We start from the raw sequence: 20,200 nt of genomic DNA on the forward strand, positions 1-20,200 counted from the left end.
CTGACATTCTTACTGCTGCTGACTCCACAACAGCTTCCTCCTTCCTCTCCATACAGGATCTGTAGCAGCTGCTCAGATAGAAGCTACACTTTTGCCATTTTGTCCCCTCTTCCTGCAGAAATTCTCACTGAAGGGTTTCCGACTTATTCCTCCATTCACACGTCCCATCAAGCGTCAAAGATTCGAGCTAATGAGCTGCACTTTCCAAGTCGTGTCGTGGCCCACATCCATGATGTGGGAACTGTTTTGGAAATGGGTTTTATTTTCTGTTCAGTATTTTATCTCAGTTGTTGGGGATAAAAATGTCGCTAGTGTGCAGGACCTTTTATTCCTAACTGAGATGTATGCCATTACATTCAAAACAGTATGTGACTTCTACTGCTTTATAATCTTTCTCACGTGTTGTGGCTTAATTTTTTCAGTGCTTTGAGTTGTGTAGCTCATTTATAGTATGGTGATACCTGGTTATTGTTATAGCAGTACCAGTGTAGTAATGCTTGGAAAGGATGCAGGTGCCTTGATGCTATTTTATGATCTGTTTTTAAGGCCATCTAAGGATTTTAATGCAGATCACAGAGACTTATCGGCTATGAATGAGGCCTTGTTTGACATTCGTGACCCTGCCCCAGTTGTAGTTATGCTCAGGAGATTAAAAATGTAGAGGGAAATGTGTATTGTGGGCTGGAATGTGTGTTTGCAGTTCGAATAGCCTCAAGATTTCCTGCCTCAGTCATTCCAATCGAAAAAACGGTGAAAACTCTCGCCCACATTTACATGCATTCGCACTTTTATGTCGAGGTACTTTTGGACCATATTGTTACAGATCACGCCTGTCAAGAAATGGCATGTGAGAAATGAACATTTGTTTTGTTTGTGCAGTCTAAGTGCCTTTTTGCCTTTCATTTGATTATTCATTTTTTCAGTTGAATTTATCTGGTAAAATAACTGAATTAGTTCTTGTAGTCGGGGATCTGTCAGACTCTGGCTGAAGGGGTTTTCTACCCTCAGTAGCATCCTGCGCTGCCACCCGTCTATCACAGGGTGCTGGAAAATTCTGCAGCAAGCCTGACTGATGTGTGACTGACCACATGGCGCTGAATGAATGAATATATGAATAATTGAATAATCATGGCTGGGGATGTAGAGATAAACCGTAACAAACTAACCGTGTAACAGCATTCATGTAGCCTCAGTATGATGCCACATGCATATAAGAGGTGAGTTTATCTTCCAGGTTATTTCCAAAGGACAAATGTTCAGTCAGTGAGGGGAAAAACTGAACTGAGCCACAACACCCAGCAGTGTTCCTTGAATCTTTCAACCAGCGGGGTGTAATACGAAGCAAGCTCGATATAGCCAGGCTTTCTTTGTGTTAGCTGGCTGGACAAAACCCTAAAACCCCAATCAGAGGGCATTATTAACTGTTATTAACTGACCGAATAAGTTAGTATATTTATTTTACCACTCAGTGACTCTCACTGCCTCCTGTTTATTTCTAATGTGGCAGCTGCACATTTGGACCTTTTGAGACTTGATGCAGCAGATTTAAACATTATACTGTTATACTAAGTGCATTATACTAAGTGCATTTAGGTCCCATCATGAAGGATACGCTGAAATCACTTTAGGTTTTGGTGACATTGTAAATCTTAACACACACAGTAATTACACTCGTTTTTTAAAATGAGATAATGAGACATTGCTGAATGTACACTGACGGGAGAAACAGGTGGTACTTGTGATGCATCACATCATTATTGTGGCTATTAATGGCTCACATTTTTCTAAACAGAGGCGTTAACTGTTGCTTTGTGACTCCCTTTTGTCCTTGTCACACACTGAACTGCCTTTGTGGCGCTGATGAAGAAGCCTCACACATTTGTGTTGTCACAAGTGGGAGGATTAGGTTCAGCTCCTCAGACGATTTCAAATGTGGAAGGACGGGTTGTCCCTGATTTATCAAACACACTTTTTGCCAGATGAAACATGTGACTTTAAAATCGATGAAATGGGCCTCTTACACCTGAATATTGGAATGAACTTACTGAATTATGAGGACTACACTACAAAATATTTTCGAAATATTATCTTCTACATTAGAAATTCCTCATCGTGCAGCCTCCTCAGCCGAGAAATGGCAGCCATGCACATCCTGATGTTTTCCAGATAAGAGGCAGACAGAATTAGCCCTTCAGCCGCTTCTCCTCGCCCTATTATGATGCATGTGCACTGATGGGAGCCGATATGTTTTGCTGTCCCTTCTTATGTTGAATCTGTTCGGCAAACTAGAACACATCAAACCTAACCAGTGAGAATTAACGTCTGACATCATTGTAATAAGCAAAGTCTCTGCATCCCTCTATTTATAGTATCGGCACGATCTTCTAATGGACAGTGGACAGCGCTTGCTTTGTGTTTTTTGTTGTTAAATCATTAATTTATTGCTGTAACTAATCATAGTCATGTTGAAGTTGTTACTGATCAGACTATATGATCATTGGGCCCATAAGAAGTCACATTTGTACAGCGATACAATCAGACCAGTGCTAATGAGACTGCTAGACGTTGTTACGCTCAAAAGGAAAAGAAAGAAAAAGCCTTCAAGGCATCTGTTAAAGGTTTTAAATACAATTAAAATGTAATTTAGTCATTCTGCCTTTTACAGACAGGTTTTAGTTGAAGCCGGCCAAAATGTAAAACAAAAGCAGATGCATACATCCACCTAGACAAAGTGATCTGCATCTCAGAGCAGCAGGAGAGAAAATGAACAAGAACTGCTCTGTCAAGGTGTGACTGTGTGTTTTATAAAGGTGGAGAAAAGATGTCTTCCTGGTATTTGAGTGGAGCTTACTCATCCAAATGTTTCCACGGTGCCGGTAAATCTCCACTCCCTTTATTGTTTCTGCACCAGATTAGCTGATGGACTGCAGGCTTAAAATGGTTTTCTCAGTGCGGCTGTGTTTCTGACAGTCTCATTTTATCTCAGTGGTGACTGTGTGTTTCGCTCTGCGGTGTTCCTGATGAGCCGGATAATGGAGGAGGTGTAGCTGTAATGTGCAGCAGGCAGCACTGTGATGGATCTCTTTTCTTTTCAGGAGAATATTAGGATTAGATGGACGGCACACAAGCGTTTCTTTTTTTTTTTTGTTGTAACGTCGTAAAAATATTTGATGGTGCTTGTGATGGTGCATGACTTGCCAAACAGAGTTAGAAGGCTCTCTCTGGCTCTGAAGGATAATGTAGTGTTTGTTTACAGTGCTGTAATCACACTCACACCTTTCTCCTCCTGTCTTCCCTCCTCAGGGTCTAACTACGCCATGTCTAACGGGGGCGGGGCACCCAGCAGCACCACCCACCTGTTGGACTTCCTTGAGGAGCCCATCCCTGGTGTGGGGACCTACGACGACTTCCACACCATCGACTGGGTCCGTGAGAAGTGCAAGGACCGCGAGAGGCACCGGAAGGTGGGGAGACTGAAAGCTCGATCACACCACACCACTTCGTGTCTTGTAATCGAGAATCTTGAAGTCGTTGTGGTTTGCACACTTCATGACTGATTAGCGACGGGAAGTCACACATTACGAGATATTTCACCAGGAGGAAGCCCCTTCGTTTGGTCATGAAAGGTCTTCACAGCTGCTGCTCCGGTGCTCTGCTGTCTCTTTCTCAACTCCTCCGCTCCCCCAGCCCATGTCTGCGCTCATTGGCTGCAACTTGTTGCATTGCTCCCCATCTTATCCCTGACATGAGCAGATATATAGCTTACTTTATATCTTTTGGGGATCAGCGAGGCATTGGTGCGGCAATGTGGAGCTCTCTGATGGCATCTGTAACAGTTCACACATAGCAGTCATCGCTGACAGGAGTGAGCGCTGGGGAGTGGGATCTTGGCTTTAGTCAGCGATCTCCAAAAACTGTCAGCATGTGCAAAATCAGGGCTACAATCTTTTAGTGTGATCTCAGCATAAAGATGTCCAAAACATGCAACCTAAAGGTCTCGGTATGCTTCAAACAAGCTCATTTGAAATGTTTTAAATTGGTGCTCGGTTAGCTCTCACAAGTATCCTCGGTGTAATTCAACATATTTCCAGTTCATACAGCTTCTCCACATTTGCTGGTGTCAGCAAAAAATCCTCTGCTCCACAGGAAGTGATGTGTTGCGCGCTTCCTGTAGAACAGCTTATTTTGATCACACCAAAGAAGAAGTGGATAGTTAGGATCAGCACTTTTAGCTTCAATGGAAAAGGAAAAAAAGGGCAAACCCACCGACAGAAGGCAAAACTTCATCACATGAAAATCCAAGGAAAGATTTGTTCTTGTTTGTTTTGTTCTTACCAAAAACATTTTAGATTTTTCACAATGACGGTCATTACTTGTAAGATGGTCTCCTGTTGCAGAAATCTAGTCTGACAAGAAATAAATGGCCGTGGCCCTCTGAGTAGCTTGTTTTAGAGCTCTCAACTACATCTCACAGTCTTCACAAGCAGTCGGAGACCAAGACGAAGGCAGGTAGAAATCTCACTGTACAGAGGACATGAATGAATGGACCAACAATAAACTGCTGGCTTCCTGAACTACATCTCCCCGTCACTGATACAACCTCTCTTTGTCAACACTGTTATCCAAATATTGACACAACTTTACAGCTGCTTTCCAGAAGTGATTTAGCGCGGGACTCCTGAAAACCACAACTCTGACCTCAACATTCATATTCTCAAACATCGTTTTTATTGGTCCTGTTTTATTGAAGCTGTCGAAGATGGAAATCCTGCCACCAGAGTAGATAACTGAACTTACTCAGCACTGGGGAGTAGTTGTAAACCTTTGACCTACTTGATCGTTGTTCATCTAATAACATTTTTAACACATTAATTTAGTTTTGTGTTTTTAATAGTTATGCTTTTAATTTTACATTTGTATTTTCGGTGTGTTTTTTTTAGATTAACAGTAAGAAGAAGGAGTCAGCATGGGAGTTCACAAAGAGCCTGTACGATGCTTGGTCTGGGTGGCTGGTGGTGACGCTCACCGGCTTGGCCTCAGGTAACACACACACACACACACACACCACGCAGCCGTTATGTCTCCTGCTGCTGACTCTCACATGCTTCGCCTCAGGAAGCTCACGCTCAGTCTTTCTCTATTGCTCTCACCTAACCACTCGCTCAAAAAAACAAAACAAATAAAAGCATTTTCTTTCACCTGCGGGAGCCTCACCAGACAGAATTCAGTCCTCAAAGCAGCATAATCTGCACAAAATATTTATATTTCTATGACTACCAACAGAAGCCTTTGTCCCACCTTGTCAGGTCAAAATTAAGTGGCTGGTAAATACTGTTTTTTTGTAGGAAAACTTCTCCAAGAACCAGATCACAAAAGGCAGAATACAGCAGTTGAGTTCAGTTTGCAGCATGAGCACAACTTTGTTCATTTTGTATTTTCTTTTGATATATCAACATTTAAAGACTTTTCTATTCTTTCTCTGTTCTAAATAGATAACAGGCTAATGTAAAACCTGGTGGGATGACTAGCAAGCTAACTGCCCCTGCCTATTTTCATGTTCTTTTTCTTCCTCCTCTCTCCTCTCTGCCTTCACCTCTTTGCCCCTCTTTCTCCTTCCTGGTTCCCTACTCCTGCCAGGTGCTTTGGCTGGCCTGATTGACATTGCTGCTGATTGGATGAACGACCTGAAGGAGGGCGTGTGTCTGAGCGCCATGTGGTTCAACCACGAGCAGTGCTGCTGGACGTCCAATGAGACCACCTTTGCTGAGCGGGACAAGTGTCCTCAGTGGAAGAGCTGGGCTGAGCTAATACTCGGGCAGGCCGAGGTAGACTAACAGAGGCGCATGCTGAGGACATCAGCCGCTGCAACAACATTTTAATTACATTTAATTAATGGCTTAACATGGAGATGGGCCTTTATTCCCAATCCCCACTGTTTTGAGTATATTTTATTAAAATTTAGCCTCCATATTTTCTAATTTGCTCCTGCTGCTCAATTGCTATCATGCTGTCGCTAGTAAAACTCAAAACTGTGTGTTGCACATTAAAAGCAGCAGAGAGGTCATAATCCCTCCCTTTCCTGGTATGCTTTTGATTTGAATGACTCTGCTTTTGTGTGAATGTAATTAGTGCTGTGGGGATGTATTTTATAGGTAATTCTATTCCCTATCAATATTTTTATTTGGCCTTTTAAATAGTGACCTGCTATTATTTGAACACTGGCTTTTTCCCCTAAAAAATGTACAGTAACACATTTTTGAGTAATTATTTCAGAAGTACACCAAATAAAGGAAAGTGCCAGAAAAAATTAAGATAATCATTCACAATAATGCAGTACAATATGTCCAAATGAGGCTTCTGTGGAAGTGACAGGATTAAAGTGAGAATAACTCATTATAGTAGAAAAAGATGTGTATGTATAGAAGTAATTACTACTATGATGTATGATTTCAAGGTGTTGACTCTTTATTTCCTCACCTCTCTGCAGGGCCCCGGCTCGTACATCATGAACTACTTCATGTACATCTACTGGGCTCTGTCCTTCGCCTTCCTGGCTGTCTGTCTGGTCAAGGTGTTCGCTCCCTACGCCTGTGGCTCGGGGATCCCTGAGGTGAGGAAAATTTAGCTTTTTACAAAACCCTTTCAGGCCCGCAGGGACCGTTTTCAAACTTGGTGTTGCATTGAAGTTCTTGTGGACTTGAGAGTTTCATGCTGCAGCGCTTCATTTTAAGAGTTTTTTCACAAATATTCATTCAGTAAATAATCTCTGGTGGACATATCTTTGTTCAGTAAGCCGCAGAAGATATCAGTTTAATCAAACTAATATTTTTAGCAGCCTATCTCTATTTGTGTCATTGTTTCAGGGTGTGTGAAGGAGCTTCTGTAGGGTTGATGCTGTTTTTTATCTCTCGGTTCCCTCGTTCTCTCACGCCTGATCAATTTTCCCTGGGTGTGAGAAACTCCATGTAGCATTGAAACGCCATTTAGCACATGAAACAGAAAGTCTACAAATCTCTGCAGCTGCCTTTAACTCTCCATGAAAGTGGTCTGATTTAGCTATTCGTACGTTCTAGCACCCACACAGTGTGTTTCCACGCTCAAGGGTTTCCTTTTAATGTCCTGAAGTGGATTCAAATAGTTAATTCAGTGGGCAGAAGAGGGATACGACAGGTTTGACCGTGCTGTGAAAATAAGTCCCTTTTTGTTGCCATGGGAACAGGAGAGCTAGAACTGCATTGTTAAGCTGTCTGTCTGTCTGTCTGTCTGTCTGTCAGCTGTCTACTATCTAGTAAAGACATAAAACTTATTCACAAGTTCCAGGAGCTTTCTACAATTAATAATTTAATTGGCAGGTACTTTGATAATTGTTTGAGTCGTCTGATGAACAGAAACGCAGTATGTTTGCTGCTTCCAGCCTTTAAGTTGTGAGCATTTACTGCAGGTTTTTTTTTCTTTTTCATGTCACAGTAAATTTAATGTCTTTTATTTGCTGGACTGCCGAACAAAACAATTTAAAGACATTGCCTCAGACACTAGGTTCTGGTGTCTTAGTGTGAATCAAACCTGCCCTGGTGGCTCGACTTCAGTCTTATCTTCTCCCTCATCCTCCTCCTCTGTGCCCACCCCCTCTCTCCTCAGATCAAGACCATCCTGAGTGGGTTTATCATCCGGGGCTACCTGGGCAAGTGGACCCTGATGATCAAAACCATCACTCTGGTGCTGGCTGTGGCGTCCGGCCTCAGCCTGGGGAAGGAGGGCCCCCTGGTCCACGTTGCCTGCTGCTGTGGGAACATCTTCTCCTACCTCTTCCCCAAGTACAGCAAGAACGAGGCCAAGAAACGAGAGGTGAGAGAGAGGAAATACTAGTCAGTGTAACAGCAACAGGAAGTGTTTCCATTTATCTCTAGTGGTCTGTTATTATGAGATGTGAATGTGTGTTAGAGTCAGTGTAGTTGTTTGTGATCCTGTCACATCAGCTGAGCTGTTAATTTTGCTGTCTCAGGTTCTCTCTGCTGCGTCGGCGGCTGGAGTGTCCGTTGCTTTTGGAGCCCCGATTGGAGGAGTGCTCTTCAGCTTGGAGGAGGTAGGGCACAAAATCACAACGTACTGCTTACTGGAAATGGAAGAGTAAAGGATTAAACTTTCAAATCACAGATAATCTTGTAAACTGAACTCCCTCTTGTCCAGGTGAGCTACTACTTCCCTCTCAAGACGTTGTGGCGCTCCTTCTTCGCGGCCCTGGTGGCGGCCTTCGTCTTGCGCTCCATCAACCCGTTTGGTAACAGCCGCCTGGTGCTGTTCTACGTGGAGTACCACACGCCGTGGTACCTGTTTGAGCTCATCCCTTTCATCCTCCTGGGAGTGTTCGGAGGACTGTGGGGCGCCTTCTTCATCCGAGCCAACATCGCTTGGTGCCGGCGACGCAAGTCGACGCGTTTCGGCAAGTACTCTTGACATAAAGTTAAAACCAGAAGAAATAAGGAAAAAAACACAGATGCAGGAGAAAAGAAGCACAGATGTTAGAGGAGGAAAAAGACAATAAAATATCATATATATACAAAAGCAGTAATAAAAAAGAAACGGGTAAAAGGTAAAAAAAACAATACACAGTAATAAAAAGACGACATTACATCAAAGTAAGTGTCTACAAATGATCCTGGTTAGGGGCTCCCACAGTCTGACATGTTGCACCGTCTCTTCAGGGAAGTACCCGGTGCTGGAAGTGATCCTGGTGGCGGCCATCACAGCTGTGGTCGCTTTCCCGAACCCGTACACGCGTCAGAACACCAGTGAGCTGATAAAGGAGCTGTTCACCGACTGCGGCCCGCTGGAGTCCTCGCAGCTCTGCCAGTACCGCAGCCAGATGAACGGCAGCAAGGCCTTCAGCGACAACCCCAACCGGCCGGCGGGGCCCGGCGTCTACGCCGCCATGTGGCAGCTCTGCCTGGCGCTCATCTTTAAAATCATCATGACCATATTCACTTTTGGGCTCAAGGTGATCCCAGGATGTTTTCACCTAACGGGGCGAATGTTTCACTCCGCATGTTCTCATCAACCCTAAAACCAGTTCTTGTTTCTCATCCTCAGGTACCGTCGGGTTTGTTCATCCCCAGCATGGCCATCGGGGCGATCGCAGGGCGAATCGTTGGCATCGCCATGGAGCAGCTGGCCTACTATCACCACGACTGGTTCTTGTTCAAAGAGTGGTGCGAGGTGGGAGCCGACTGCATCACTCCAGGGCTCTACGCCATGGTGGGGGCTGCGGCATGTCTGGGTGAGTCAGCAGAAAACAAAGTGACCAGTTTGTGTCAGTGCTCATTTATTTTTCCAGATGTGTCGGTGCCAAAGAGAGGACGATACGTGAGACAGTAAAGATACATTAACCCTGACATATCTTTCTTTGCTGTTTATATGCTATTCTTTTAATATCTGGCAGGACGGGTTTACAGCAATATTTTTAAAGTAATTTGTTGATAAATTACCTTGTTTTCGCAAGTATTTAATTCACTCCACTGACTAAATGTCATCCTCATCAGGTTATTTTTTAGCAATAACAGGTTTTTTTTACTATGATACTTATCACTATTGACATATAAAATTAAGGTGTATCACTGCAGAATAAACATAAAAGATCAAATTAACTATTGATTACAATCATTCACTTGGTTTCCAAAGCACAATTTTCTAGAAAGTTTAACAAAGAAAAATACTGACAAATGTCTCGTTTTTGAACAAACAAGTTAAGTTACGTCACTGCAGTGATGACATGATTTGGCTAAAGAAGATTATTTATATATTATAGACCTGTACAAAGATGATTTTGCACTGCACCCAAGCATGACCATTATAGCCACCACATGTTTGGTATTTGACTCTCTGACTTTTTAATGTCTTAATGTTGATTCTGGTAAATCTAAAACTTAAATTTCTCTCTCCCCCGTCTCTTCAGGTGGTGTTACCCGTATGACCGTCTCTCTGGTCGTCATAGTTTTCGAGCTAACCGGGGGGTTGGAGTACATCGTCCCCCTCATGGCTGCCGTCATGACCAGCAAATGGGTGGGCGACGCGTTCGGCCGCGAGGGAATCTATGAGGCCCACATCCGTCTGAATGGATACCCTTTCCTGGACGCCAAGGAGGAATTCACACACACCACGCTGGCCCGGGAGGTGATGAGGCCTCGACGGAGCGACCCGCCATTAGCAGTGCTGACGCAGGACGACATGACCGTGGAGGAGCTGCAGAGCTCCATCAATGAAACCAGTTATAATGGTTTCCCTGTGATAGTGTCCAAGGAGTCCCAGAGGCTGGTGGGCTTTGCTCTGCGCAGGGACATCACTATCGCTATAGGTAACGGGACACTTTCCATAAAATATATTCTTCCACACGGCCCTGGGGGGGTTAGACTCATTTAAGCTTTTGAATTTTGACTTGTTTCACTTTGGACTAAAGCTTCTGCCAAGTGAATGTTTTCTTGTTCTTTTCTCAACAGAAAATGCTCGCCGGAAGCAGGAGGGCATCATGTTGAACTCCAGGGTGTACTTCACCCAGCATGCACCCACCCTGCCGGCCGACAGCCCTCGGCCCCTCAAACTTCGCTCCATCCTGGACATGAGCCCCTTCACCGTCACCGACCACACCCCCATGGAGATCGTGGTGGACATCTTCAGAAAGCTGGGGCTGCGCCAGTGCCTCGTCACTCACAACGGGTAAGTCGTATCTGGAAGGATGTGCCGTGCGAACACAAGGCGAATCCTTCTCGCATCCTTCTTTCTGGTGTCGTTAAGATTGACTAATCCGTCTGAGGTCGGCAAACATCGCACAGGAACATGTACACACTGTCTGGTGTTGCATGGACTCTCAGATCCGTGGATTTTACCCTGTAATCTGCATGGCCTGGCCTAACCGCTGTGCTGCACTTCCTTTACCCCCCCTCCTGAGCAATAACAGATGGCCTCCTCAGTAGGAGAGACAGAGCTGCTGAAACTAACCATCATAACAGGTATCACGTTGGGAAATGCGGTTTGTCAACAAAATCAATTAATGTGTGGTCTGAAAATGGAGAAGTGAAAAGAAGCTTATTGGTAAAGAAAATCTGAACATTTGAGGTTTTCCCCCTTTGAGGTGATTTGATTTAGAGCAATGACTGTGATGCTCATTTTCCAGTAAGGTAAAATAAATGTCTCATGACAGACTCCAGAGGTCTGGTCCAGGTTTTACAGATTCTGGTTTTGTGGAGAGACGCCTGCTGGTGTGATGTAGGAACTACAAGACAGATTGTGCTTCGTAGCGGATATTTACAGATCACTGCACTCAGTTTGCTGTGACAATCACCGAGAGGAGCTGTGCAGCAGTGCTTACTTTTATTTACATCTTTACTTTTAATTATTTTTATTTAAATCATTTGGATGGAAAGTTACTCTATATTTATAAGTTTGTCTCTGTTCTTTCCAACTCCTCCACCCTGTTCAACTGGAGAAGTGAATCAAATAAATGTATAGATTTCCTAAAACAGCTGGGCACTGTGTTTTATACAGTAGGGACTATTTTCTGGTGGATTAATACACATTTAGTGCACTAGTGAGGGTTTACAGCAGCAAGATAGTTTATGTGAGCAACTTAAAATAAACTACAGTGCCTGATGTTTATTATAATGATGCCAGTTGTCGCCCAGTGTGCCTCAAGGATGTGTTTTTGGAAAACAAATGGAGCCTGTGGCACAGAGGAACACGCTGTATTTAACATTAAAAAAACAAGATATCACTTATTTTTAACAGTTGCCAAGAGCTTCAATCCAACTTTATAACAAATAGCTAAATTAAATGCAAATGATCATGTGTTTACACCCACGGCCGTTAATGTTATGTGAATATTAAAAGTCGGGCGCGTCAAGATAAACAGTTGATAATGTTAATTCTCCAGTTAAGAGCCATTGAACAGAAAAATGACAGAAGAAGAGGACATGACAAAATGACCTCAAACTGTAAACCTCATGATTACATAACAGTGAGTTGGACGAGTTGCACATGAGTGAAATTAATTTATAACATTAAGTTTGATCAAGTTCTGTTGTCTTTGTTAATTGAGTTGTGTAGTTTTGAGTTCTGTTTTCTGTTGACGTTGAGTTATCTGTTCAGTATTTTAAGTTGCACCTGTTCTGTATGTTTTGTACTTCTGCTGTCTGTTCTCTCTCTGTCTCTCCTCTGTTTGTTGTTTTTGTTTATTTGTTGTTGCTGTTGTTGTTTTTGGGCAGTTTACCGAGTAACAGGTGTGTGTTTCAGGATTGTGTTGGGCATCATCACAAAGAAGAATATATTAGAGCATCTGGAGGAGCTCAAGCAGCACACGGAGCCCCTGGTGACTAGCCCCGCCCCTTTACACATGTGACCCCCCCTCCCCACTCTCGCACTTGTCTCTTAGGCTCGGCCTCTTAAGAGGGATGCATGAAACTTGGTGTGAAAAACTGTTGACAGTTCCCGGCTAAACATTAAGCCTCCCTTTTCTTCTCTTACTTTCACTTACTCTGGTGTTTGTCAGTTGGTTTGGTGTGGATTCACCTTTTTAATGAAGTTGTTCATCTTAGAGAAACATCTGCAGATAGACGTTCTCTGGCCTCATCTTCATCGCTGGTAGCAGTTGCAGATTTGGAGTCATCGTATAGAAAAGCTTTGTCATGTTTTCTGGGTCTTGTAATGTTGGACCTGTATGGGAACTGTCACCCACATCAGCCGAGAGCCCCTTTCAGACATGAGCTTCGTTACGTAAATGTGCTGGCAATTAACATGTTGATGTTATTACTAGGACCTCAAAAAGTTCCTGTAATGTTTCTAACACAGCTCAGGTCTCAATTGAATGCCTTCACATAGGGCTGCAACTATTCTTTTTGTCATTGATTAATCTATTGCTCATTTATTAGTTGTTTGGTCCAGAAAATAGTAAAAAATGTTGATTAGAAGTTCATTTTTGCACCTTGAATATTTTTAAAATCTAAATTTTATGTGTGATTTAGTTAGTTTAATAGTATAATTGTTGGAGCATTTAAGAAAAATATGTGGCAAAAAAGTTTTCAACATTTTCAACTTGACTTCATGCCGACTGCTTCCAGTGTCAGAATCCAGTAAAAAGGTTTACGTACAGCACGTGAGCATAATCCCACATTTTGTCATTGTTAATATGCTTGAGTCACTTTGTAGAAAAATAGGCTGCTGAATAATTTATTTTGTCTGATAAATGATGACACGGATGATAAAATGTAAATGGAAATCTGGTTTAATAGGACTTGTGAGAATCCGCACATCCATTGTGTTAACGATGGTTATTAATTAGACCACATAGATTAATGGCCTTTTTGAATAAATCATTGATGTTGCTGGTAAGAGAGCTTTTCTGCTGTCATATAATTGTTGTCCAACTCACTGCTCCCTCATAACAACTAGGCATCGAAATCGCAATGAATAATAAGTTGACACACTCTACATGTCGACTTTATTCTCATTCATTTTGACTTCATTTTCAATATGCAAAAATATGAAAATAACCTTCTCATTTTATTCTCTTATGCTTGGCTCTAATGCGCTTGTGTGTTATTAAATCTGTAATTATCACTGTACATCATAGGTGTCAAGTTTTCCTCTCACACCTACCGGATCGGATCCAAACTGTGTGTGATGTCACAAACCTAGCTCGTACTTAGACGCATTAAACTCAGATTTAAGATGCGCACAGAGAAACTAGAGTCAAACTCTGCACATCTTGAGCTCAGACCTCCAACTGAAGTAACAATAAGCCAGACACGTTTGGGAATGAGAGGGGACTGTGATTTAGGTTTTCCTTGCCAGCAGTTTTACTGTTTCCATGTCTGAAAGGGACTCGGTAGATTCCCAGAGTGCAGCTTTGCCACTCATCACCATTGAACTGCATTTGCTGTAGCTCTGCTTAGTGTTGTGTCACCTGCATCACGCTAGCACCTTAATAAGACTTTATGTTCTCACATGTTTTTTTTGTTCTCTGATTTTATAGTCGCTCATAGCTTGGATGTGCTTGATGTAATTCAGATTATATTCTGTATAATCAGTCAGAGATTCAACAGTAGGTCTAAGTTCTCAGCATGTCTGCAGTCATGTAACCATGATGCCTGTTGTGTTTCCCATCTTCCTCTCTCACAGCAGTAGTCAGTCACTTCACATTCAGAATTCACCCACTCTCAGTTTTCTACCTTCATTAACTTCTTTTTCCTGTTTTTTGTTTTGTTTTTTAAACCCCTCCCCTCCCGACCGCACCGTTTCGCCCTGGGTCTCCACAGATCGACGACATCTGACCCGTCGCCTTAACAACCACTTGGCGAGTAGCTAGCCGCTTTGGGAAAGCGGACTTTAATATTCTTAGAGGGTGGTATTGTTAGTAGACGGGAGGGAAAAGATCTCTAGTGATATGATTCATTCCCATACGTCCCCTCATTCTGTAGAGGTAGTGAATGCTGTGGTGGAGTGATGTTGTTGTGCTGATTGGTGCTAATAGTGACCGAGCTAGTTAGTGTGTGATGACGACCCCCTGATGAAGTAATTACTAATCCCATGCTTTAACCCGCCAGTGTCTCCTCTCAGCCAGCTGTGTCCTGTCCTCTTCACAACAGAGCAAACACACTGATGTTCTTTAAAAAAACTGAAGTACGTCTTTGCCTCATATAACAATGCAAATTATTTAAAAGATAAAGATGCATTAAAACAACAAAAACCAAACTTTCATCATGGTTTCACCAGAAAAAAGGTGATATTTGTCAAACTGATCTAAAACATAACAAACTTTTTTTAAATTTTCACTTGTGTGCCACAATCAAAAGGCAAAACACTGTTGCTCTCAACTCACACATACAGACATTCAACCACTTATGTAGCAAAGCTTTAGCTGCAGTAGAAGTTGACTTTTGCACTTTGAATATTTTTTAAAATGTCTAAAATGAATGAGGGGTTTGGAAGAGGGGTAGGGCCACGTGAAAAGCCAGAGTTCTGACTTTGATCTGATCTGATCTTTAATCTGATATTATTATTATTATTATTATTATTATTATTATTATTATTATTATTCTGAGAACCTCATTAAAATCAGAATTGTGACTTTAAAGTCAGAACTGAAATAAATTTTCTTTGTGGCCCTAATCCTCTTCCATAGAGGGGTGATACAGCACCGGACACAGCTGGCTTACAGGGAGCGTTGCCATCACCCCCCCCCCCCCACCCCCGACCCTTCACGCACTCTGATCTGTACCCGGTACCCCACGCCTCCACGACTGTCTGTGTTTATGTCACTGGTTTTAAAATGACCAGTCGTAGATCTCAGCAGCTGTTGGGGAGACCCGGGACTGATCTGCGTGACGTCTCACCAGCGTTTCATGCCTCCTGCCGCTCAGTAGCTGCAGCTCTAAACCCCCCCCCCCCCGACAGGTCATCTCAACTCCTTTCACTCAGACCTGGGTTCAAATGTGTGTCTTCACTCATTTTGGTTGCACTTTATTCGCCTCTCCAGGGTTCAAATGAAGCTGAACATCTTCTAACACCAACACTTCTGACTGTATTTAAACAAAGCGCCTCTGAGCTCTTTTTTGGACCCAGCTCTGCTTTCCTCTAGCTCTGTAACAGACCGACAGCTTCTTCTCACAGCTAGTTCGGCTTCGGATGCTTCTCTTCACTTGACCTCAGACTACATTCACGGCTGCATTCAAGAGCACAAGCATCAATACTTTGTAAAATAGCTTTGATTTTTTTTCAGCTGTCGAAACATTAGAAATAACCACAATCACCTCGGACTGCAATGTGCTCTTGAATCAGCAGGAGTAATCCTGACTAGCTTGTTACTAAGTCGGTTAGTTGGTTAGTTGTTAGTTGGGTCGATCAGGTAAGTGTGCTTTGTAGTAGAGGGAGAAGAGGAGGAGGAGGCAGCGCCGTCACAGGTGTCAGAAATGTCTCTCATTGTCCCATCAGGGCTGATGTTACTGGTCTTTCACTGGTTTGCCATTAATGTAAGCAGGTGAGACGTAGATGTTTATTCCCACAGCAAAGTTTAATGTACACTAACATTTAATGAAGGGAAAATGTCCTGTGATATGAAACAGACTCTGTACTTTACATACATTTTACCAGAAAATGAATGAAATACAAATTTGTATGAGAGAGCTTGTAAAAAAACATTTACACACAGTGTGTTTCACGCAGATTAAAAGAATCTAGAAAACTGATTAAGTTCCCTTTGAATTAAAAGTGGGGCCTCTTAAATGATTTGGGACTCCTGTGACGAGGACGTCCCCTCCTCTCCCTCTCAGACGTTCTAACTCTTCTCCTCGTCCTGGTCACTACCTCCTGTGTCCTCGTAGGATCCAGTTTTTCCTTCTCACCAGCTTTTTGGACCGATAACATAAATCGGCTGAGGCGGCACCTGACATGACGCCCCGCTCTCTGGTAGCTGGGTGCCGTTTCAGACCTGCTGGCATCCATTTTTCCTCTGGTTGCTCGACCCTTTCCTCTCCTCCTGCTGACTTTTCCTTCCTCAGGACCTTGTGTTTTTGTTGGCTTTTCCAATCTGTGGCCACACATTGATTCTTATGATTCGTGTCCAGTAAACCAAAATTGAATCCAGTTTAAATCATGTCCTCCTCCCTGATTGAAGCCTTTCTAGCTATTTAAACCCGCCAACAAAAACATGAAGATGTTTTCTGTCCTTCTCTTGGCTACAAACCACCAGCACCTCCTCACCTTTCTAAACCTCCTCCTCTTCCCTCCCTCTCCTCCTCTGCTTTGTCTCCCTCTGCAGGCGGCTTCTTGGTATTATCACAAAAAAAGATATCCTTCGTCACATGGCTCAAATGGCAAACCAAGACCCCGAGTCCATCATGTTCAACTGATCCGCTCCTTCCAGGACGGCCGGGGGGGAGGGGGAGACGACAGCGAGGAGGAGGAGGTGCACCTCCTGGACGGCTCCAACCTCTGACATTTGGACCCTTTTTTTTTTTGGTTTGTTTTAGTTTTCAGCTTTGTTAGACCCTGAGCCTCGACTGACTGTGGCCCCCAGAGACTTACCGGCCATGAGAGGGAAAAGACACCATATAAGACTTTGTTATATTCTGGCTGCTGAGGACACAAGGAGGTGACGGGTTGGAGGAACACACACATGAGGAATGCACTTTTTACACAAACACATACAAAATCACAAAAGAACACACACACACATACTTTTGCACTTGCAGACACCTCAAACATGCATGCTCTCTCTCCTCACACACATACGACCCCCTGACCTGTAAAGACACACCCATTTGCACTCTTCACGTGCCTCACCTTTGTCCCGTCTCCGCTGAGGTCGTGGTAGACGTCGCCTGGCAGGGGTCAAAGGTCAGAATGAACCGCCGATGAGGGACGCGATGAGGGACCTTGAAAACCTCCAGGCTTCTGTTAAAATGAACTCACTTTCCTCACCCCCACCCTGCACACACACACACACACACACCACACCTGTCCGTCCTTCAGAGAAACACATTGTTTACCTGTGAATTAAGTGTGTGTGTGTGTGTGTGTGTGTGTGTGTGTGTGTGTGTGTGTCTAGCGCCACTACATTCCAGCCAGGTTACCATGGGAAGTAAGAGGACACGCTCCTGCTCCTCACCCCCAAACGTGGCAGCATTTCATGATCGCATGGCACATGGCTGCTCCCCTGGGTGCACGTTTGTCTGAATGAGATGACTGTGTGTGTGTGTGTGTGTGTGTGTGTGTGTGTGTGTGTGTGTGTGTGTGTGTGAGAGGGAGAGAGATAGAGAGGGAGAGGGTGAGAGGGAGGTAAAGACAAAGATGGGTACTGTATTTCAAGAACAAAAATGTTCCCTTTAGGAAAGAAAAAAGTGAAAAAGCAACTGAGTGAGTGTGTGTTTTAATTTCTGAGCCAGCTTGAGCTGCGTGTGTGTGTGTGTGTGTGTGACTCCTGTCGATTCACTCGATGTGGAGGCAGGTTGAGTGTGTACGTAAATTAAGAAAAACTCCTCTCAAACTATTACTCTTGCTACTTTTAGAAGTTCGACCTCGGCTTAACTTTTCACGGCTTGAAGCAAAAGAAAAACTGGAGCTGTTTCTAAGTGGTCGGTTAAAGGTGGAGGAGGACGGCGTTGGCGGTGACTTCTTCCTTTATTTCTCTTTGGGATTTCCGTCTTATATTTTCACACAACAGTTTCTCTTTGTCGAGTTTATCAGAGGAAAGGCAGAGCGGGCGTCTTCTCTCCAGATACTGTTCAACACTCCAACCCTCTGAATTTACACAAGAAACTGAGCAAAGACTCTAAAAAGAAACCATTTCAAACTAAGGCTGCAACTAACGGTTATTTGTTACGGTTGATCAATCCGTTGATTTATTTCTTTTGATTAATCGATTGATTGTTTGGTAAATTTCTAAAAAACTTCGATCAGTGTTTCCTGAAGCCAGAAACGACGTTCTCAAATGTCTCGTTTGTCCACAACCCCAAAGACACGGTTTATTGTTAGAGGAGCCAGTAAACCAGAACATATTCACATTTTAAAAGCTGTAATCAGAGAATTTTGACTTTTCTTTCTTAAAAAATTAATCAAACTGATTATCTGAATTTTAAAGTAGCTGGCGATTCATTCAGTAGTTGATAATTAATCAATAAGCTCTTTTTCTGTTGATCTGTTTGGCACATCTCAACTGAGAAGAAATATTATTCCCCAACAGTTGATGGTGTTTGATTTAACCTACATTGTGTCCCAGCCGGGTGGGAGTTTCGCCATCAGACAGTCGAGATTTGAACAAAAACCAACACAAAGGATCATTAAATGTTTAAACATACTGGGATTTAAAAAGTTGTACAATAGTTTTAATATGAAAAATGTTTACAATTATAACCCCACTTAGGGTTAAAGCAGCCAAAGTTAACGTCTCTAAATTTCTTGTTTTGTTTGAGGCCAGAACACAAACATAATGACATAAACCAGCGTGAAGGACAGTTCAGCTCATGTTTGGCATCTTTTCATAAATGATGAATCATTTCGGCACTGAGGAGCTTAAACTTTCTTCCAAACTGGAGACCCACCAGCACAGATTTGGAATTAAACCTGATCAATTAGACCAGACTTCTGTAAACAAAGCAGCGCCTACATGAACCCTCAGGTCATTACTGAGCTGAGAACAATTAAATACTGATGTTGTTGTCAGTATGTTGTTGAAAGATTAGTGAGTAACACGACCTTGATGTGGAGAACTGCTGTTTCTAAGGTCAAACTCAAAATGAGTTCATTCCTTTTTATTTCCCACGTTCCATCCCGTTAGTCTCTCACAGTGTAAAACAAACTCACGGCTTCAGTCCTGCTACGTCTGCCAAGTGCCTGGCGAAGGTTTTTATGCGTTTCACAGCCACGTTTTTACCCCAAAAACAAACACCTGCATCTTCTTCAACTTCCCCTCTTCGTCCTCAGAACATGTTCAGTGCAAAGGATGAAGGGAGATGAAGTGATGAAGAGACGGCCGACGAACAGTAGCACCTTACCTGTTGAGTGGCGGCAGTGTGTGTGTGTGTGTGTGTGAGGAAGGTCAGCTGACCCTGTGTACGTGTTTCCGTTGCAGTGACTGCTCCTGCAGGGCGTCGTCTGTGTTAACCAGTGGTGTTGCCTAACATTGTGTTTCATACTGATCTCAATGTTTTCTCCTTTTTTCTTTTTTGTTTTTTTCTTCTTTTTTTTTTTTTTTAATTTATGGGTAGTGTCGATAGAGTTGTGCATTATTATGAAGAATTTTATGTATGATTACATTGATTGTTTGATTGTACATTTAAAACAAAACATGTAAAGATTAAATTTTGTTTTAAATTAAAAGGAAAAAAAAGATTCAAATTGCAGAAGACGACTCTTGATGCTTGATTGGGGATTTTTACAGATCGTTTCTCCGCAGTTACACGTTACAGTTTAATATAACTACACCAAAATTAGCCTTTTTTTATGTTATGGAATATAAATTTTCTTATCTCAAAACAGTTTCCAGTGAAGGTCTGCTTGCTTTTTCCGGAGCTTTTGACTTTATCTTCATCAGCAGAGAAAGTTCGCTTCACTTGCTGCTGTTTCTAAGCTCAAGGACAGAAATGTCATACCATGTGAGGGTCAAAAGCTCCAGAAGAAACCATTAAGTGGATCCGGAGTGGAGATGGTCAACAGCTGT

The 20,200-nt window shown here is 42.9% G+C and overlaps 1 protein-coding gene across 1 annotated transcript in view; it reads left to right on the plus strand.

The window, feature by feature from the left end:
- clcn3 (chloride channel 3) overlaps positions 1-19,825 on the plus strand; it is a 38,286-nt gene extending 18,461 nt beyond the window's left edge. The window contains exons 3-15 of the mRNA XM_070854799.1: positions 3,304-3,464; positions 4,941-5,040; positions 5,638-5,825; positions 6,488-6,610; positions 7,639-7,845; positions 8,003-8,083; positions 8,188-8,440; positions 8,703-8,995; positions 9,088-9,274; positions 9,950-10,348; positions 10,491-10,707; positions 12,280-12,355; positions 16,802-19,825. Of these exons, the coding sequence (XP_070710900.1) occupies positions 3,304-3,464; positions 4,941-5,040; positions 5,638-5,825; positions 6,488-6,610; positions 7,639-7,845; positions 8,003-8,083; positions 8,188-8,440; positions 8,703-8,995; positions 9,088-9,274; positions 9,950-10,348; positions 10,491-10,707; positions 12,280-12,355; positions 16,802-16,978 (2,462 nt within the window). The 3' untranslated portion in view covers positions 16,979-19,825. The remainder of the gene's footprint in view (positions 1-3,303; positions 3,465-4,940; positions 5,041-5,637; positions 5,826-6,487; positions 6,611-7,638; positions 7,846-8,002; positions 8,084-8,187; positions 8,441-8,702; positions 8,996-9,087; positions 9,275-9,949; positions 10,349-10,490; positions 10,708-12,279; positions 12,356-16,801) is intronic.
- Positions 19,826-20,200: the final 375 nt, after the last annotated feature.

Source organism: Pempheris klunzingeri, chromosome 23, assembly GCF_042242105.1.
Source record: "Pempheris klunzingeri isolate RE-2024b chromosome 23, fPemKlu1.hap1, whole genome shotgun sequence".
In the NCBI taxonomy this organism is placed as follows: domain Eukaryota; kingdom Metazoa; phylum Chordata; class Actinopteri; order Acropomatiformes; family Pempheridae; genus Pempheris; species Pempheris klunzingeri.